This window comes from Periplaneta americana, chromosome 2, assembly GCF_040183065.1.
Source record: "Periplaneta americana isolate PAMFEO1 chromosome 2, P.americana_PAMFEO1_priV1, whole genome shotgun sequence".
Lineage (NCBI taxonomy): Eukaryota > Metazoa > Arthropoda > Insecta > Blattodea > Blattidae > Periplaneta > Periplaneta americana.
In genome coordinates, this window is record NC_091118.1 from 115,243,773 (window position 1) to 115,265,405 (window position 21,633).

The 21,633-nt window shown below is 34.2% G+C and overlaps 2 protein-coding genes across 9 annotated transcripts in view; one reads left to right on the top strand and one right to left on the bottom strand.

Annotated features, from left to right (window-relative positions):
* The window catches only part of LOC138694527 (uncharacterized), a 431,371-nt gene that overhangs the window by 136,198 nt on the left and 273,540 nt on the right, over positions 1-21,633 (bottom strand). For all 6 annotated transcript variants that reach the window (XR_011330963.1, XR_011330965.1, XR_011330964.1 and 3 more), the window contains one exon: positions 10,616-10,726. Coding sequence is in view for 3 of the 6 variants with exons in the window: in XM_069818340.1 (XP_069674441.1) it covers positions 10,616-10,726 (111 nt within the window). In the remaining 3 variants the exon portion in view is untranslated. The remainder of the gene's footprint in view (positions 1-10,615; positions 10,727-21,633) is intronic.
* LOC138694526 (LIM/homeobox protein Lhx9-like) overlaps positions 1-21,633 on the top strand; it is a 196,121-nt gene that overhangs the window by 80,132 nt on the left and 94,356 nt on the right. The gene's annotated exons all lie outside the window — the stretch shown is intronic.

The window sequence follows — 21,633 nt, forward strand, 5'->3', positions numbered from 1 at the left end:
CTTAAAACTAAAGAAAAAAGGTATTTTATAAACAACTTCAAATTAGTGTAACTTTGAAAATATCGAGATTAGAACAAATGTTTATATGACTCTTTTAGGTTAGAAGTCTCCGGAAATAAGCTCTGTAAGTGACGGTAAATCCTCATGAATCACTCTATATATATATATATATATATATATATATATATATATATATATATTACATACAGAGTGAATTGTGAGTAATGTCATTAATTTAAGGAAGTTTTTCTTTGAGATAATTGAAAAAAAAATGTTTAATACGATTTTGCTCGTTCTTCCATCCTTTTCGAGATAAAAATTGTTTTATATTAAACATTTCATAGCGTGTTTTAGGAAAGTCATTAACTGAAGTACCAATATGAACAGTAGGGCTGGAAAAAAGTAGATATTGGTTATAACCAGGGTCGACACTTTGTCCCAGCGTGGACAGATTTTAGGTTGGTTGTTGCTTGCCTATATTGACGTCACAGAGGCCATGGGTTCGAAGGTACTGCACTGTGACAGGAAAAGGCAACCAGTGTGTGCTGCACCGGAGAACTAACGTACTTACGTTTGATTTGTTTAGGATTCGAACCTATGCTGCTCTCTGCCGCTGCCTGCTTGTTTTTCATTGTAGTGGCTTACCTACAGTTCCTACAGTACTACTGGAGCCGTTGTCACTTAATGGCAAGGTGGTTGTGATCGTGACGCTGTGTGCAGTAGTGTAAACATAATACAATGTAGTCTGACAAGAGCTCTAAACTGAATGCAATTGCAACTATGTTTAGAAGTGAGTATTTTAGTGTGTAGGGCGACAATATACGCTGAACTAAAGGTATAAGTTCGTAAAGATTTGCAAAAGCAGTGTGAAACGAAAAAGCATAATGAACGTTTGCCGTTATTTCTCTCATCTGCTCGGTTTACAATCTTTGAGTTTTATAATGATTTGTGCGAGATGATGATAACGGCGAACAGTCCAGTACACAACCTCAGTAATCATATGGAAAAAAAAAAACGTCTAGAAAACTGCCTAGTATAACATCAATGCGTACAACCTATTTATCGTCTGTATACGAAAAAACTCTAAACCCATTCGAACAGCTGTAGTTAGTAATAAAACATTTGTATCTATATATGAGACATCAGATGCTTTGGGACGATAAGTAGGAGTAATGTCCTCCAATGAACCAGGAAATAAATTTTTGTTGAGATTGGAAATAGCTACTAGGAAAAGTAAACAGTGCAACTATTGTTAATCTTTTTGAGATGCAGCTATGTATAACATCGTGCGATGTTGAGCGAACTTTCTCGCAGTACAAGCATATTTTTAGTGAAAACAGAAGGAATTTCTCTTTTTCACACTTAAAAATGCACATTGTTATATATTGTAACGGACTACAGTTTGTATCAGAATAATGTAAGAAACTCGATTGCAAATACTTGTGTGTAATTTGACTAACTCGTCGTTGTTGTAAATATGTGTAAGTAATATTGTAAAGATGTAACTAATCAAGCCATATGAGATGGCAATGGTAACCTGTAGAAACGTTGCATTTTCGTTCCGCCGATCTATACCAGCAAACAGTCGCGTGCTGTCGCGGGACTGCTCCTATCAACTAGTAAACACAGGTACTCTATACACCAGTACCAGTGAACCTCGTGGCGAACTGGGACAAAGTGTCGTCCCTAGTTATAAGTTACGTTGCAGCGTACATAGAGTTCTGTGTTTTCAAAATGCTTGTGTGCACGCACGACTAGTTACTGTAGCGGCTGCTTGTACAGTCCGCTCCATATGAATGAACTCATAATAGAATTTACATTTATAAGATTACTTATGTTTCAAATTAATTAACTCGGAACAAATATTAAATTTACAAAAAAAATATCATTATCAATTAAGTCGAACACAATTTCCTCATGCTCTGAATTCAGTCCTCCTATTATCTGTTCTTTGTTGGATTTTTGTTTCGGCATTCTGATAAAACCTGATGTCACTTAAGGAGGTCTTTTATTGTGAATAGTCGGATGTTCACTCTCTCTGCCCTTTCAGACAGTAGAGACATCCGGCAACGGAATGCATTTTGTAAACAATGTGAAATTTATTTACTACTATGATATCAATACTTTTCTTCGGCCCTAATGATCAGTCAATCAAAGAGAGCAGTGTATTATGATAAATGGTTGAAAGAATTTTAGTTTTATCCTTTAAATGTGCAGAAATTTGACCCGAACAAATATAACGTTTCGTTTTGCAAAGAAATTTTACAATGTTACATTAGTTCAAATCAAATTTCTGAACATTTTAAGGACAAAGCTACTTTTTTCAATCATGTAGTATCATAATATACTGCTCTCTTAAACTGACTGAGCGTATTGGAAATTCAATGAATTGATTTCCCAAGAACTCTATAAAATGTTTCATACAAAACAATTTTTATCTCGAAAAGGAAGCAAAAATGAACAAAATTGTATTAAACTTTTTTTGTTTGAATTATCTCAAAGAATAACCGTCTGTAATTAATTTTATATATATATATATATATATATTACATAGCTGTATCTCTTGCCCCTATTTTTCGGTATACGAGTACAGGCAACACTGAATTTTAAGGGATTACAGCAGAATTCAGGTGACATTCATATAGGGAAATCTCCCTGCATACAACTCACAAGCAAACAATCTGATGGGGGCAGATAAGAAAGTTATTTTTTTTTTCCACCATGTTAATAATGTCAAAAAAGTTCTTATACAAATTTTGGCGACCCGACCGCAATTACGAGGCCGTCCAGAAAGTGATTTTCCCTGGGGCACAATTACATGGAAAGATTTACTGAAACAGATACAGTAATTATTGGGCTATTTGTCAACATAACCCCCACTGGAACTGAGACATTTGTCATACGATGGAATCAATTTTTGTACCCTTGTGTCGCAGAAGTCAGCCGCCTGGGATCGGAACCAGCGTTTGACAGCCGTTTGCACCTCTCTGTCGATCCCAAAATATGACAAATGTCTCAATTTCGGTGAGGAATACGTTTAAAAAAATAGCTCAACAATTACTGTGCCTGTTCCAATACATTTTTCCAATGAAATTGTGTTTTCTTTCTTAACGGCCCCTGGCGAACTTATTTTTATGGCCCTCGTAATAGCGGTCGAGTGGTCAAAATTTGCATGAGCACTTGTTTTGACATTATTAATATGGTGGAAGGAACAAACATAATTTTTTATCTGCTCTTTACCCCTACACTGATGGTGACTGATAGAAAAAAGGAACAGTTAGTTGTACTCACGAAACTGAAGGGGCACAGGTTTGTATTTTACGGCACTGTCTGTGAATGTGTGGGACCGTATAACTTAAAAAAATAGGAGCAAGGGTTACATCCGGTTTATATTATATATATTTATTTATTTATATATTTATATACACACATATACATGCATACATACATAACGTACATACATACATACATACATACATACATACATACATACATACATACATACATACATACATACATACATACATACATACATACATATTATATATTATATATATATATATATGTATATTTTCTGTTTGAATTATCGTGACTATAAGATTTTACCACAGTCTAAATGAACTCAGAGAACCTCAAAACGTAATTTTATTTTCGTTAGCAGTACTCTCACATATGAAGCTGCCTGGTAACGTCTGTGTCGCTTCGATTTTGTTTCCGCTCGTATCTCGCCATCTTGTTATTGTTATAGAAAAAGAAGAGCCTCGACGCGCGTGTTATCTGATCTCAACCCTATTGTGCTTATTTGTTGTGCACTTGAAACTTCCCCTGATATACCTGCATGACGTGTACAAACATGGCCGCGGGGGCTACACATGTGAGTGCGCGCGCTCTCTCAAGGGGGCTGCTAATGGGTCTCCCATGTGGTTCGCAACTCAGCACCAGAGGCATGTTTTCGTGTTTCTTGTACTCGGCTCTTCCTCTCATTGTTGCTGCTGTTTCCAAAACATACAATATCTATTTCTGTTCCTTTTTTTTTAAATGCATTTCGTGCAGGGGTGTAACAACATTTTTTTTTTTCCATATTTTCGAAGCTATATTTTTTTAAGTTCTCATTATACGAAATATATAGAGAAATTTCATGATGTTACAGAAAAGTGTATTTCGTCTTTTTGACGAAAATACATGCTTTCAGCATTTCTGATACCAAAAACTGGGTTGTTTTGATTATGCCGTATTTTTGTGTACTAGCCTATAGGCTAGCTATAGGTTATGAAAAGCATTCATCCAAAAATCGCTGTACACAGACAGGCAAATGGTATGTTCAAAACCATGCTAATGTTATCAAAATGGAGAAAATGTGTATTTCCGTGAATATCTTCAAGTAGATATTTTAACGTAGAACTATTTCCTTACCCGAGTACTGTGTAAGGGGATACGTAGGGAGTTTCGAATGTCCCAAAAAGTGCAAAACTTGAAACGTTGAGTGCACGGACACTATGAGAGTCACGTTAATTATTTATTTGCATTGGGACAGAGGGCAGATGTTGCTTAAGAATAAACTGATTGCACCAGGAGCGTGAGGGGCGGGGAGAGCGGCGAAATGGCCATCTTTAGCGACCTCGGAGAGGCGTCGCAGTATGGGTTAGAGCCGATTGCGTCACTGTGACTTCAGATACGGAAGTGATCAGTATCTCGTTCTGTAGCTTCAAAATAACGCTTTCAGTGGATAAAGAGACCATTACGTACCTGAGAGTTATATTGAAGAATGTGATCCCAAAACTCGCCTAGTTCATTTGCCATTTTTATGATTTTTCCATATAGACTTATTTTGTTTGAGACCTCTATCATTATATTTAATTTGTTTCCTTCCAAAAGAACGCCGGACTTTGTCTAAAAGTTTATGTTATTATACATTCATTCATAGCTTTCTGCCCAAGGGCAGGTCTTTTACTGCAAACCCAGCATTCTTCAGTCTTTCCTATTTTCTGCCTTCCTCCTTGTCTCCTCATATGATTCACATATGAGACGTTCAGAGCTAAAGTGGATCAAGTCACGCATTTTTATAAAATGAGTTTAATTCATTTTCTGGCTATCTGAAGTTGGATGTTTTCCGAGCAGTAATCGATCAAGTCTTAATTCGAAGTAATCGCCGGTAGGTGACACCAGTCACTTTTGGCTCAGATTATTTTCGTTAACGATGTTCTGAGCCATAGTGGATCAAGTCACCAAAGCGTTGCATCAGTTAACATAACAATAATTGTTTATATTTTATAAATCAGAATTTGAGAATGGAGCAATAAAATTATTGCTAGTGAAGTTAGATAATCCACTAGTAAGTCCTATTATCTCAAAATTCTGTCTCATGAACTTGATCCACTTTAGCTCTGAATGCCTCATATCTTAATGTCGTCTATCATCTGATATCTTCTTCTGCCCCGAACTCTTCTCCGTTCACCATTCTTTCCAGTGAATCCTTCAGTAGGAAGTTTCTTCTCAGCCAGTGACCCAACCTAATTCCTTTTTCTCTTTCTGATTAGTTTCAGCATCATTATCACTTGAAAACTTTCTCGGCCCGTAGACCGGTGGATAAAAAATATAGCCCAGTCCTTTCATAAAAATGGACTGAAAGCGTTTGGGGATCATACTCTTCAATTATGAAAGTTACGAGATCCAGTTTTTGGGAATATGTTGTAGTGAAAATTTCAAACATGCTGAAGGAATTCGGAGCAAAATACCATCGTGGCCGGAGAAATTTTATTTCAACAACAATTCATATAAACCTTACTATTAAACCAGAACGAATCCTATTATTTTATAGGCCTAAGAGGGATGGGCTGAGGGCACAAGGAATTAGAAAAGACCACTATGTTGGAAGCCGAAAATGGTTCGGTTAAATGTCACGTGCTAGAATGGAAATTCGCTTCAGTGTGTAGTGGAAAAAGGGCTATTGTAAATAAAGGTTTCTTTAACATAAAATTACATTCAGGTGTTTCTGTTATTCATATTTTTGTGGTTATTGTTTTCTTTTTATTATTAACACCAGAGAAAATAAACTACGCACTGATGCTCTCTTTCGCGGGAACGTGTTAGTTTGCAGTTAGAAGCTAACTGTTGAAATGTTGATCATTATTCCGTTTTCGAGGAAAGTGAAAATTTTGGCGGCAAGTTCTTTTTTTGAATGTACATTGTTATTCCTCAATGTTAGAGACATTCTTACAGAGAAATAATCTACGTTTATAGCAATGTATGTTTAATTGGTTTTGTTCTTAATTATGATCTGTTTTGAGCTTATGACTTACAACATCAGTGTGTCACAAATATGAAGTACTAGTACTATTAGTATTCCAACTTGATACCCTGGTTTTCTGTTTCGTTACTAGTGTTGGTACCTGTAGGAGGAGGGAAAACCTCACCTTCCAAATAACTTAGAAAACAGTAGAATGAAAAGGCAATGCAAGAAGCCATAAAAAGTTCGAGAAAAGGTGTGAGAGACAATTCAATTATTACGGTTGGAAAAACACCTTCTAATGGAGATGCTGAATGCTTTTTCTACGCTTTCCTCAGTACAGGCCACTCTGACTTCGCAATTTTGTTAATCTTTTAACTTATATTAAATTACATATTTGTACCTCCAATTTTATGAAGTAAATATGTTAGATTTTGAGGAAATTAGTTTTTTTTTTTTTTTTTAAGATTTTATAACATCTTACGAACTTCAAAGTTCGGTATACCTTCACAGAGAAAAAAGATAGACGTACAAAGTGGCAATGAAAGCTCTAGGAAGGACTGCGAATTCTCCTAGAAACTAACACACAAAAATTTTGATAGAAACAACTCCCCAAGTCACCTAAGAAGGATCGCAAGCGAAATCAGGGAGAACTCGGCATGTCGAGATCCCCCCAAAACACAGTGTCGAAACCTCCCCGAGTTACACCTTCATTCAACAGACGACAACAATCCCGAAACAAAGATAATGTTTGAGGATAATCACTTTCGCACATTTAGTATCCTGTAAAAAAATATAGAATACCCGTCGAAGTGGTGTACAACTAGAAAAATGGGTCACAGTCCTGCCATCTATCCGCAATATGCGGAACCCGAATCACGTAAAGTGAAATAGGTAGGCATTGGGTGGATACATACATACATACATGCATGCATGCATACATACATACATACATACATACATACATACATACATACATACATACATACATACATACATACATACATACATACATACATACATACATACATACATACATACATACATACATACATACATACATACACTAAAGATGATGGCAACATACCCGAAACAAAGATAATTGTTTGAGGATAATCACTTTGGCACATTTACTAACCTGTAAAATATATAGAGCACCCGCCGAAGTGGTGTACAACTAGAAAATGGGTCACAGTCCTGCTATCTATCTGCAATATGCGGAACCCGAATCACGTAAAGTGAAGTGGGTAGGCATTGGGTGAATACATACATACATACATACATACATACATACATACATACATACATACATACATACATACATACATACATACATACATACATACATACATACATACATACATACATACATTACATACATACATACATTACATACATTACATACATACACTGAAGATGGTGTATTATATTTCATGAGCGAAAAGAAAAGTGTGATTCACATTTGTTGTGTTTTTTGCCTTCTGTGAACGTGAAACACTAGTTGACGCCACGAGGTTCACTTACACAGAAATTACAATCACAGTCAACACAGATCTCATGTCTCAGTTAGAACGTTTCTCTAGGAACAGTGCTCGCAATGGCTATTTTTCTTAAAAATGTTGAGATCTCCCAAAACGACCCTGTAATATAAAGAAATTAAAAATGAAGTTTTTATCCAAGTTACTCGATTACACTAGACAACAAATTAAAACTTTGTTTCTGTCCTTTAGATGAAACTATAATTTTAACTAAATGAGAGGTACTGAGTTCATTTCTGAAAACCAAAATTTTGTAACACATAAGTTACCATTTTATGCTACACGCATTTCATTTATTTACAAAAATGTGTTACACTAGCACATAAAGTAACCTTTGTTTGGTCAAAATTCACTAATTAAAATGTCTTTTTGATCTTTTACGTTTGCAGACTGCATCTGCAGTCTCTCTAATGAATGACCAGCAATATTCAGCCAGCATACTTGCATTTCAACTTCCACTGAAGCGCTTTTCGAAGGTACATTTTTCTTGATAAACCTCTCCCCGTGTTCATCGCTTACAGCACCAAGGTTTTTTGGAAATAAGTTCAGGTGGCTGTCAAGAAAATGTAGGCCTACTCAGTGACATGTTGCATCCCATAAGATGAAAGTTGTGCAACATTTCACTAACATTAAACAGATATTTATTTTGGAGAAACAGTACGTGCTGGACAAAAACGAACTGCAGATTCGTTTTTGCCATCACAAAATTAATCGAATACGTATATTCCTATAAAAAGGGCAAATTTCATGTTGTACAATGTTATTGGTCATAATTTCTCTTGCAATGTTCTTTAAACATTTCTGTTATGATGAAATTTCGTGTCTTCATAAACTGGAGATGATCCAACAACTAATGTTAGTTGCTCTATTTATTTCATATCTCCCGCGATGATTATATCAGACTTTTCAACCTGTCACGCAAGCGGTCCGATTGGAGTACAGCACATTAATTGGAGCTTCAATGCGTGCGATGAGCGAAAGTAATGAAGTGGACTAAGTACACGTGCTGAATTTAAATTAATTCACATTTTCACGTGTTAGAATAACACCAAGGCCCCTTAAATCGATCAGACAGTAGCGTTATAAGTGATATAATTTCTATTACGTAAATCGATAAATTTTTTGTTCATAATAGATCAATTATATTTAAACAATGCTACCAATGTATGGTAGCAATGTACCACAACAGCATGGTTTTAATTTCCCGTCATAAAAGGTATATTAAGAGAAAGTAGGCCTATTATTATCATGGTACAAAAAATAAATTAAAATGATACATTTTCAGCAATTCAGATATCGAAAAAGAGGTTTTAAGCATGCCGTCTGTCTGTTTTCAATCTGTTTGCTCGACTGTATGTCTGCCTGTAAACTGATGTAACAATTTTGATCATAGGCCTATTCAATGTCTACGAGTCAATTTATCGGGAATTATTGAATATGAAATATAGCAAGTCTAGAAAAATTGATAGGTCTTCATTAGAAATCGAAAACAAATAATTGTGATCCGCTACCAGAAACTTCAGACGATACTCTCCATGCTTTTTATGTTGTATAGAATAAATTGACAAATTAAACTGTGAAATTCGTGTAAATCGAATAATTGGTCTCCTAAGGAAAAAATATATAAAATATACGTATTACTAAGATTTATTTAAAATCATCCGTCCTCAAATGAAGCTGACCACTGGGATCCGGAATTAGAAACATAAAAAATAAATAAAAATAAAATGAGTTTTTGTTCGCTTTGTACATGAAAACAAAATGTTATGTACGTAAAGAGTATTATTTTTATGTTCCTACAGAATACTTCTGTTATAGTAAAAATTAATATTAGAGGAGAAAAATTCGCTTCGTCGCCGGGGATCGAACCAGGTCCTTGGTTCTACGTACAAAGCGCTCTCACCATTGAGTTACGCCAAACCAAGGACTCGGGTTCGACATCTGGCGCCGGAGCGAATTTTTCTCCTCTAATATTAATAATTATCAATTATTGATACCATAACAAGTGGTACGTAGAGACAAGGACCCGGGTTCGATCCCCGGCGCCGGAGCGAATTTTTCTCCTCTAATATTAAAATTTTATGTGTTAAAAATTATATCATTTTATATAAATGATAGTGTAAAATTTGAAGAGGGACCTTCAGAATTTCCATCACAATCTTCAGAATCTCATAAAAGGAAATTTTAAAAGATTTAAGGATATTACATGTAAATTTTGGTAAACATCCCCTCGCCTCAAATAGTAAGCTCCATATAACTCACTGTATATGTAGAGTTAATTTTTACGTTTAGAATTCAGTGTAAGTTTAACTTACGAGGTAAGAATTACAGAGAGTCCCTTCCTAAAATAACCAAATTGTTTGTGGGTTATGTCTCTCTTGCTTCTATGAAATTTCACCCGGGCGAAATAAAGCTTTACAAAAGTTCGAGTTGGATTATAAATCACTGATACATTTATTTTACTTCAAATGCCGTCTCTCTTAATTAAAATTAGCAATATGAATAATTAAACTACATGAATACTTTTTACAGCTAAATTTCTGAAAATTAATCATATACACCTACTTAAACTGTGCAATTAGTTATTAAAATCAGATGTTTTAATTTTGTTATTATACAATGCATTTTGTGCAATCTAAAAAAAAAGGAAATTTCACCTTCCTATTTGAATGCACAGTAAAATTTTTGTGTAGACCTACATCTTTTTTTAAAGAAGTCTTTAGGAAAATAAATTATACACGTAATACCATTCTAAAAATAATACAAGTACTGAATTGTTTTAAAACACATAAAACGTATAATGAAGTATGTGTCATCTTTATAACAATTTCTTTTAATCTAAGGAACTCACCGAGAAAAGAAGATCTGGCGCTTTTTGGTTCACTGCCACAACATTGAAATTCTCTCGCTTCGTCAGGAATCGACGTGAAGATCTTGGGTATAGTTGAAATTTTCGAGATTTCTGAAGTCAAAAAAGAAAATTCCTATAATTGCATCTAACATCTATACAAGAAGTAGGATAACGGAATTAGAATAAATTAATAAAATTTGCTCTAAGATTTAAGTGTGTCTTAAGAACGGAATGAATAAGCAATGGAAAACACTCAACACAATAATGATAATAATAATAATAATAATAATAATAATAATAATAATAATAATAATAAAAGATTCAGTTAGCCTCGAACGGGACAACAATGACCCAGCCCTGAAAAGAAGAGGAAGAAAATAACAATAATTCATAGATTACATCAATTTCGTCAGTTTCATCTCTAGAGAGTTTTATTGGCTATTTTATAACTCTGCCAATACTAAATAGTTATTCACAATTCTTATTCTATACATTAATATAAATCCTTGCCGAAAATTCTGTCATTAATTCTTTCTCACTGAACACATTCATTTTCATTCTTATCTTAAATATTTTTGTTGTTCTACCTCAAGGATATTCTATAAGTCTCAAAGACTATCTTCATCAAAGTAGCCTACGTCGACCAACCATACGTTATAAATATTAAATATTAGCCCTTTCCCATTTAAAATCTTCTGTCAATTGTCCCGGATCTACTGCTGAATCCGCTTATCATGTTAAACGACGCAAATATGAACATTTAACATCAAATTACATTTTCGTCGCTTTTGCAGTTGAGACCTTTGGTCCGTGGTGTAGAGACGCTAAAGATCTACTCACCCAAATTGGTACACGCCTACTGTCCCGTACCGGCGATCCTAGATGTATCAATTTGTTTCGTCATCGCATTGGAATAGCGGTTCAGCGAGGGAATGCTGCCTCCATCCTGGGATCATTTCCTAACTCTATTTCGATGGAAGAGAACTTTCTCATTTAATGTGTAGCCTACCTGCTTGAGCACGGGTAGAAAGTTCACAAGAAGAAAACTTCCACGAAGAAAGGAGAGAGAATGTCCGATCTTTAATGAAGCCATGGTCGAGAATATCCACAAGGTTATGACTATTTTCGATCTCGTCTCAAACGAGCTTTCATGAAGAACCAACAAGTGACTGATGCCAAGCAAATTGAAGTTCTGATTGCCCATGGCAATCATGTGGTGAAAGAACTTGAAACATTATAATTATATGCTGCGCAAGTATCGATAAAATTATATATATATATATATATATATATATATATATATTAAATTCATTTCTAATATCGTTAAGTATATGATCACTTAAACTTTAAATTTTAAAGTGTAGTCCCCAATTCGTTTTAAAAATCTCATCTCTGCAGATTCAATTATTCTTTCCCTCGATCTATTCAGATTCAACTCTCAGTAACCTAAGTTAGGAATGGCACTGTCATAACTTTAAATGTTGTCAGTCTTTAAGGCTATTGGTAAACACACATTTCTTGTTTTCTAAGTTTGTATTCTACCGCCGTTCGTCGTGGGAATAACATTTACGCCATTTAATTATATATATATATATTTATTTATTTATTTATTTATTTATTTATTTATTTATTTATTTATTTATGTGCTGGACAACAGCCATTAGCTAATAAAAGTCCAGCACAGTGATACAATTAATACAATAAAATGAACAACTATGGTACAAATTAAATAATCGAGATAAAAACAAAATGAACATAGATTACAGTGATTAATTTACAAGAAATAATACTATAATATTTCATGGAAAGGAGTTGATTCTTACAAAAGTGTTAGGCCTACCAATTTGTGTAGAAAGATTATGCAAATAATATTAGCAAAGACATTGCCATGTTCTAATACTTCTATACATTGAATGGATCGAAATCGCCTACATGTATGTTAGCATTTTTAATACATCTGGAGACCGGCGAGGAAGATTTAGAATTTCTAATATAGAAGAGTTTGTGATGTCTCATGTTCTTCATAGTAATACCAAGACTGACACTGTTTAAGAAAGATTAATAATTAATGTCACCTTTAAGGGCCTTACATCAGAATAAGTAATCGAGATCATGACGTCTAGCATACAAGCTTCGACATTTAAAGTGCTCGCATTTTTTATCATAGTTATACCCTGAGATATTAGGCAGAAATCTGTACGAACATAATGAAATAAATTTCCTTTGAATATTTTCTAGTTTTGCCGAAATAGTATTCATAATAGAGTTCCAAACTAGAGATGCATATTCGAGTTTCAATCTCACTAATGTGTAGCATTAAAAGAGTCAGGTATTGAAAAACAATAAGTAATTGAACGAATTATTCCTAACATTCTTATTGCATGATTATATATAATCAATGTGGTTATGCAAATATAATTTATTATCAATTAATACACCGAGGCCTCTAATACAATCTTTTCTGTTAAAGATGATAGTTATATTTTAGTGTAGAGGTTTTCCTTGAAAATGATATTACGTAAATTTTGGATTCATTAATCATCATCCTGTTATCAACTGACCAATTGGTAACTGAATTAATGTCATCCTGAAGAAATTGACAGTCAGCATTAATTTTGAATCGTCAGCGAATAATAGATAATAATAATAATAATAATAATAATAATAATAATAATAATAATAATAATAAGTTATATAATAATATCAATTACAATAATAATAAATTAAAATTATTATAAGTTATATAATAATATCAATTACAATAATAATAAATTAAAATTATTATTGTTATTATTATTATTATTAAGTTATATAATTATTAAAATAATAATAATTATTATTATATTATTATTATTATTATTATTATTAATACAACCTTTGGGGAGGCCGAAACGTAGGTGGGAAGATAATATTAAAATGGATTTGAGGGAGGTGGGATATGATGGTAGAGACTGGATTAATCTTGCTCAGGATAGGGACCAATGGCGGGCTTATGTGAGGGCGGCAATGAACCTCCGGGTTCCTTAAAAGCCAGTAAGTAAGTAAGTAATTAAGTAAGTAAGTATTATTAATACAATCGGCAAGGATTGGGCACTCCTGCCCGCGCGCAGCTAACGCGGGGTTGCTTGTAGCCCGCGGGGTGACATCCGCCCAGGATTACTCATTACGTAGGGCGGCTACAAGTTGCAACACGTGTGAAATGTATTCAGAAACGAAAGAGGAAATCTGACATAGTCCGCATTTTATCTGAGATGTAAAAGTTTAAGTACTTCAAAACCTTTTTCCTCCCCACTTGAATTTCTACGGAAGATACTCGTTTCTTCGATCCTTCTGACACTTGCACGGAGATGGTGTGTTCTCTTGCTCTTCCTGCTTTTTTCTGTAATTCGCATCCTTATCACCACTTAAAAAGCAATGCAATGCGATTGTACTGTATGATATTCATAATAGCGGGTGAAATACAATACATGTCATAAGAGAATAAATAAACATTAATTTGTGAAACTGACACCAAGTCCAGAAAGAAGCGAGAAACATGAAGCGCAATTGAAGACTTTAAAAAAAAAAACCACAGTTCAAAGACTTTTCTTTCCTTTATACATCTTGATTACACAACTTTTAACACTATATTACTTCGGAAAACGTATTATATGTCTTCCTTGTGTTAAATTTACATTACTTCGTTATAAGTTTCAGCCTGTTATCGGCCATCTTCAGAACTAGTTGTTGCTGGTCTTGGCGTCTTTTGTTTGTGTTTCCTGTGGGGGTGTGTTTGTATAGTGTAATGTGGAGTCAAAGAGTGTGTGTGTTCTGAAATTGAGTTGTGTGTTGAGAATTTCATTTGGATGTGTTTTTGTGTGTCTATATATTTCGTATTGTTCTAGTGTGTTTAGTTTCTGGCTTTTTGGTTGGATGTGTAGAATTTCTATGACTATGTAGATGTCTCTGTAGATGTGGTTGGCATTTGTGATGTGTTCTGTATATGTGGAAGTGTTTTGTAGTTATGGCTGTGATGTGTTCTTTGTAACGTGTTTGAAATGATCTGCCTGTCTGTCCTATGTAGAAGTTGTTGCAGGTGTTGGATTTGAGTTTGTATACGCCTTTGTGGTTGTATTTGTTTGTTTGTGTTACTTGTGTGTTGAGATGTTTTTGTAGAGTATTATTTATTCTGTAGGCGATATTGTAATTTAATTTCTTGAATGAGGTTGCAATCTTGTATGTGTTTTTGTTTTCGTATATTAGTGTGACATATTTTTTGTGTTCTTGTGTTTGTGTTTTATTCTTAGGTTTTTTGTGATTATGTTTTGTCTTTCTTATTATGCTGTCTATTATGTTGGGGTTGTATCCGTTTTCTTGTGCTATGTATTTGATTGTATTTAGCTCTTCATTGTAGTCATGTAGACTTTTTTTGTGAAACAGCCATTGTCCAACCAGGATATTGTCCATTCATATCATCTTGAAACATTTATTCATACAATTTTAAACTGATAATACTGCTACTTATGTACACAGCAAAAGCCACCTCAGAGAAAAATGCTTTAGCATACGGGATTTATTGTATTAGTTATGGAGTCATCTTTAGATGCAGAAGTAACCCCATGGAAGAAACGTAAGCAACGAAAGGAAAATAAAGGACATAATAAAGAAAAAGAAGATTGAAGGAGAGGCACAGTTCAGCCACAACAGAGTATTTTTTCTTAAAATAACCATTGTCGACAGTTACCTACATTTATTTCATGTTGGAGAATGCTGGGTTTACAGTGAAAGGTCTGCCGTTGGACATAAAACTATGTATTCAGAGAGGATAAGAAAATAATGTAAAATAATAGACCAACCGAAAACACCGAAAGCTCGAAAATAGCTCGCTAACAGTGGAAATCTGACAGCATTATCAGACATTGAACGTGTCTCTTCTGGCTCATTTGAATGCCCTCTAAAATGTCAAATATTCGACGAATTCTTGATATTAGAAAATCCCTTTCATGAAATGAAGAGAAGCGAATAGAAGCATTTGAAATGTGGATATGGAGAAGAATGGAATGTGTGAAGTGGACAGACAGAATAAGAAATGAAACTGCGTTGGAAAGAGTGGGTGAAGAAAGAATGATGCTGAAACTGATCAGGAAGAGGAAAAGGATTTGGTTGGGTCACTGGCTGAGAAGAAATTGCATACTGAAGGATACACTGGAAGGAATGGTGAACAGGAGAAAAGTTCGGGGCAGAAGATATCAGATGATAGACGACATTAAGATATATGGATCACATGAGGAGACAAGGAGGAGAAAATAGGAAAGATTGGAGAAAGCTGGGTTTGCAGTGAAAGACCTGTGCAAGGGCAGAACACTGAATGAATGAATGAATGAATGAATGAATGAATGGAATGAATGAATGAATGAATGAATGAATGAATGAATGAATGAAATGTATGTATATATGTATGTATGTATGTATGTATGTATGTATGTATTTTTTTAATCCTTGTTTACAAGCATGTTCCATTACAAAAATGCAATACTACATGCTAATAGACTACACATTACAATATTGCTAACTCTTCCGAATACAATGTATACACATTATTGCTAGCCTATTCTACTTTCCCTAAATATACTATTTACAACATGTTAACATCTATGCTACTGTTGAAGCTTTTAAATACTTTGTACAACAATATTTTAGTACCTATGCCCTTTTTCTATTTACAGATAAAAAATCAATACTATTGCTAATCATTTTAAAAACTATGTTTAGAAATATACTATTTAACAAATTAACCTACTTTCCCTAAATTTACTATTTACAACGTGTTAACATCTATGCTACTATTGCATCTTTTAAATAAAATGTATGTACAGTATGTATGTATGTATGCATGTATGTATGTATGTATGTATGTATGTATGTATGTATGTATGTATGTATGTATGTATGTATGTATGTATGTATGTATGTATGTATGTATGTATGTATGTATGTATGTATGTATGTATGTATGTATGTATGTATGTATGTATGTATGTATGTATGTATGTATGTATGTATGTATGTATGTATGTATGTATGCATGTATGTATGTATGTATGTATGCATGCATGCATGCTAATGCATGCATCTCTTCATTGAATGTAAGAAAAGTGACACAATAAATGCTTGTAATTAGAATGCACGATAAAGTCATGTTTCATGCTAGTGAAATTAAATTTACAGCTCGTAGTACTGTATTCAGTTATGCTATGTATGACATCAATGATAAACAAAAACTTACGGAGGTAGCACATTTCTCATATAAATGTATCGATCTTGCTAATTAGTTGCTTGTAAAACACACAACAGAAAATCCCACGAGTGCGAGGGTCCGTCATGTGAAGGGAGAAATGCTAAGTAGTGGACGTGTTCTGCATCATGTGAGCCACAAGTTATTGAAATCATATGGACTACGTAACGGCGGCCACCCTTAAGTGTGTGCGTGTGTGTGCTACATAATTGAAGACTGTGCGACATTCCAGGTGCTGAATGTGAACGAAACAAGGAGGGAGAGAACGAGACAGAGGGGTCCAAGGAAGGAAAGAAGGAATGAAAGAGACATAGTTGGGAAAGAAAATCGGTATCATTTCTTCATTGTGTGGTTTAAGGGTTTAGAAACAATTCAGATTCTTTAAACTTGTTGACAATGATTGTTGCGGTTATAGTTCATTTTCTTGAACTCTAATTCAGAACAAATTTACAAAGTACCTAAATCATTTACTACGCACCCAAAGAGGAAAGAAGTTTTCATTTTCTTTTCGTTGTACACAAATTAAATTTTTATAAGTAGGGTAAATTAGGGTCTGTTGGAAATTCGGCATGTTGGACACTTTGAACTTTAACGTGTTACCTCGTCACTTGTGGGCACTACTTTCTGCTAGAAATCAATGACGGAAATAGCCACTCGTGGCTACTTCCGTCATTGATTTCTAGCAGAAAGTAGTGCCCACAAGTGACGAGGTAACACGTTAAAGTTCAAAGTGTCCAACATGCCCGACTGTCCAACAGACCCTAATTTACCCTAGAAGAAATATGACTTTCGTGAATTTATAATAGTTATTTAAACAGCTAGTGAGATATGAGCTTGATTATCACTCGAATGTGTTTTGCAGAACAAGGCAATAGCCATGTTGTGTAATTACTAGTGTTGTGGGATTTAATCGATTAATCTAATCGATTAATCGATCAATTTCTGTTGTACGATTAATCGATCAAAAATATTTCATCGAATAATCGAGTCGATTAAAATTAATCGGTTGTAGTTGATATTAATTATTATTTTGTTAATACAAACTCATACTAAAAATTCCAACAATATTTCTCTTTCGGAAATTGTAAACCAGGTAGCGTAGGGAAAATCTTTACAAAAACACTTCAGAAAGAAATGGAGATATGGAGACAGTGACATAGTTTACCTCTATTGAAAGTTGAAACACAATACGAAACCCTTAAGTTTTATGGTTTTCCAAGAAAACTTCCACCTTGTTGTCAGCTCATCTTCCTAGCATATAGAATACATACTTTTCTGTGATTCGCACCGCTCATCCCTTATAAAACAGTCATGTCTACACTGTGTGCAAGTGAAAACGTAACTATCTTCTTCTCTTTCTAAAATCTGGTAATTCGATTACAATAGGGGCCAGTCTTCTGTTTCGACCGCTCTACTTTTGCAGTTTCTGTACTGAGTTTGTATATGAAGGTTGTGTGTTTAGTATGATAAAGAAAAAAACATCAGTTTTCTGTGGTTTGTGAAAAGTGTAAACTCCATTATGTCATTTGGGAATTTGAGAGATAAACTGGGTGAAACGTTTGAATTTAAATTGAATGATCGTGGAGAAGTGCTTAACAGAAAAAAAGTTTTTTTCGTGTTTAGTGAAGCAGGAAACATTGTTACTAAACATAGAGCGGCACTTAATTCGGAGCATGTGAATACATTCACATGTTTAAAATCGTGGATGAAGCAGTATTAACTAGGTGAGTCTTCATACTTTTTGTTATTTATGTTTCTCTCAAAAATTCTCGGAGAAATTGACACAATATATTATAAGCCTCATAACAAATATGTTAGTAAGTAATTAAATTAGTTGTTTTGTAATATAACGATACAATATATACAGAGATACAACATTTAATACTTATGCTTATCACCGAACTCAAGTTAAATTTAATAATAATAATAGTGTATTACAGTATATTAAAACATTTTTTCAACTCGATCAAAACTCCATTAAATTCAAATACTTAATCGATTAAATATTTTGATCGATCAACAGCACTAGTAATTACACGAGAGCTGTAAGCTCATCTCTCTAGTTGTGTACAATATTTTATACGCGGTCAATTAATAATGCTAACATTCGTTTATTTCTTATTAACAGCATCATCATTCAGTTATATTCTAATGCACTATGATTAAATGTAGAATGTGCTTAGTATTCCATAGAATATCATAGTTGGTCTAGAAACAATATGTTAACGATATTAATTTGTTTATGATAACAACAGATGTAAGATTAAACAGAACGGAGAAGTATTATTGGTCTGAAAGAGAAGGTAGAGATTAATAAACAAGAATTGAGAATTGTCAGTGGAAATTCTAGACAATAATTATCGTCTGATATAAGGCGAAGCGGATAAAATCTAATTTTATTCTCTTGTACTATAAATTGATATTCAATGATCATAGTTTCCGAAAATTTTACCAGCGCAACATCATTAATTAAATATGAAATTCTGAAACTTCAATAACATGAGAATTTAACACTTATTATAATTATAATTCTGCATTTCTTTGTTTATTTAGGCAGAAAATGTTAGTGAAAATATAAGTATAAAAGTGTTTCTAATTTTTTTATTGGGTTATTTTACGACGCTGTATCAACATCTAGGTTATTTAGCGTCTGAATGAAATGAAGGTGAATATGCCGGTGAAATGAGTCCGGGGTCCAGCACCGAAAGTTACCCAGCATTTGCTCGTATTGGGTTGAGGGAAAACTCCGGAAAAAACCTCAACCAGGTAACTTGCTCCGACCGGGATTCGAACCCGGGCCACCTGGTTTCGCGGCCAGACGCGCTGACCGTTACTCCACAGGTGTGGACTTTTCTAAAGTAAGTTTGTTCATTTTTATACCAATTTTGTTTTAGTAATTGTAAATTAAGGTATATTTACAAAGATAATAAAGTGTCTCGCTGAAAATCACGGTATCATGGAACACAATTAGAAAAACGTTCGCATAGGCTATCACAATGACTTCAAGAATTGGCAACTCAGCTAAGGGTTTATCCCTAACGCGTTCCTGCATTTAACTGGTGAAGGGGATGAGGGAAGGTCGTCATGTTTTGGTGCAAAGTGTATTGAGTTAATTATTTTCAAGGAATGTGTTATAAATATATAACAAATAGAAAAGATGGAGTTCATATTTGTTTCATTTTAAGTGACTTTTTGCAGAAGCCGTTTTGAAGCTATTTTAGTTCATTATTGAATTGAGTGTGATAAGGTGATTACTGCACTCAGTGGAATAGTGATTGCCATTACCATAGTGATATGACGCTGAATAAGTAATTTTGAGAACGTATTGAGTCGACAAGTTGTATGTATAAATATTTAATTATATAAAAGAACCTTCGTTAACTGTCGCAATCTTTGTTATTCGCTTTAAAATGTGAGACAACATGGAATAAATCAATTATTTACAACGAGTACTTTCGTCTTTTCAGGCATCGTCACACAGCCTGATGATGACTGAAAAGACGAAAGTACTCGTTGTAAATAATTGATTTATTCCATGTTGTCTCACATTTTAAAGAGAATAACAAAGATTGTGACACTCATTGCTAGATAAGTAGTTATTATTAAATGGTCGCGGGTAAAGGTAATTATTATGCTATTCGTTTATTTAAATAATCTGCAATAATATTTATTTTAACATTGAAGTATCCAGTCCACGCTTCATGACTAGTCGCAGGAACATAATTATTATTTCTATTTTCTATTAGTAAACCCGGCAGTGATAACGTAAGCACTAAATGAACTGTAGTCGTATATAGCGACAAGAGTGACAGTACGAGATAGTAATAGCAGTGTTAATTGTAGTAGAGTAGTATCAATAATAGTAGCAGTAATTATATCAGTAGTAGTAGTAATAATAGTTGTGGTTGTAATTGTGGTAACAGTGGTAATGGAGTAGTAGTAGTAATGGGTGCAGTACTTCAGCAGTGATAATGAATTAGTAGTAATGGGTGTAATAATGTTTATAGTATTGTGAGTTTAATAGTGGTAATAATAAAAGTAGGTCCCGCGCCGTAGCGTCGTGGTCTAAGGCATCCTGCCTAGGACTCGCGTTACGGAATGCGCGCTGGTTCAAGTCCTCATGGGGGAAGAAATTTTCTCATGAAATTTCGATCAGTGTATGGGATCGGTGCCCACCCAGCATCGTGATGCACTTGGGTAGCGAAATCCGGTTACGCAAACCAGCTATAACGGCTGGGGGGCTCATCGTGCTAACCACACGATACCTCCATTCTGGTTGGATGATCGTCCACCTCTGCTTCGGCATGTGGTCGTGAAGCCAGCAGCCGGCTGGTCGGTCTTGGTCCTTCGTGGGCTGTAGCGGCACGGATTATTTAATAATAGTAGACTACCATTGATTGTAATAATGATAGCAAGAGTAATGACAGTAGGCCTAATAATAGTATTGGGAATAGTAATACTGGTAGTTCTAGTAGCAATTGTATATTAATAGTAATAGTTTAGTAATAGTACCTATAATGGTTGTGGTAGTTGCACGTTTAATAAGTATAATGTTAGTAATAGATATAGTATTTATCCTGTTCCTGCTCCCCTCTTTTCTATTATATTTATTGCACCAACAACAGTAATAGTAATAGTGATTATAGTATGCCTAGTACTGGTAATAGTTGTAAAAGTAGTTGTAGTTATAGTAGTAGAAATAGTACTAATGGTTACAGTAGTAGTGGTAATAGTAATGTTTGTT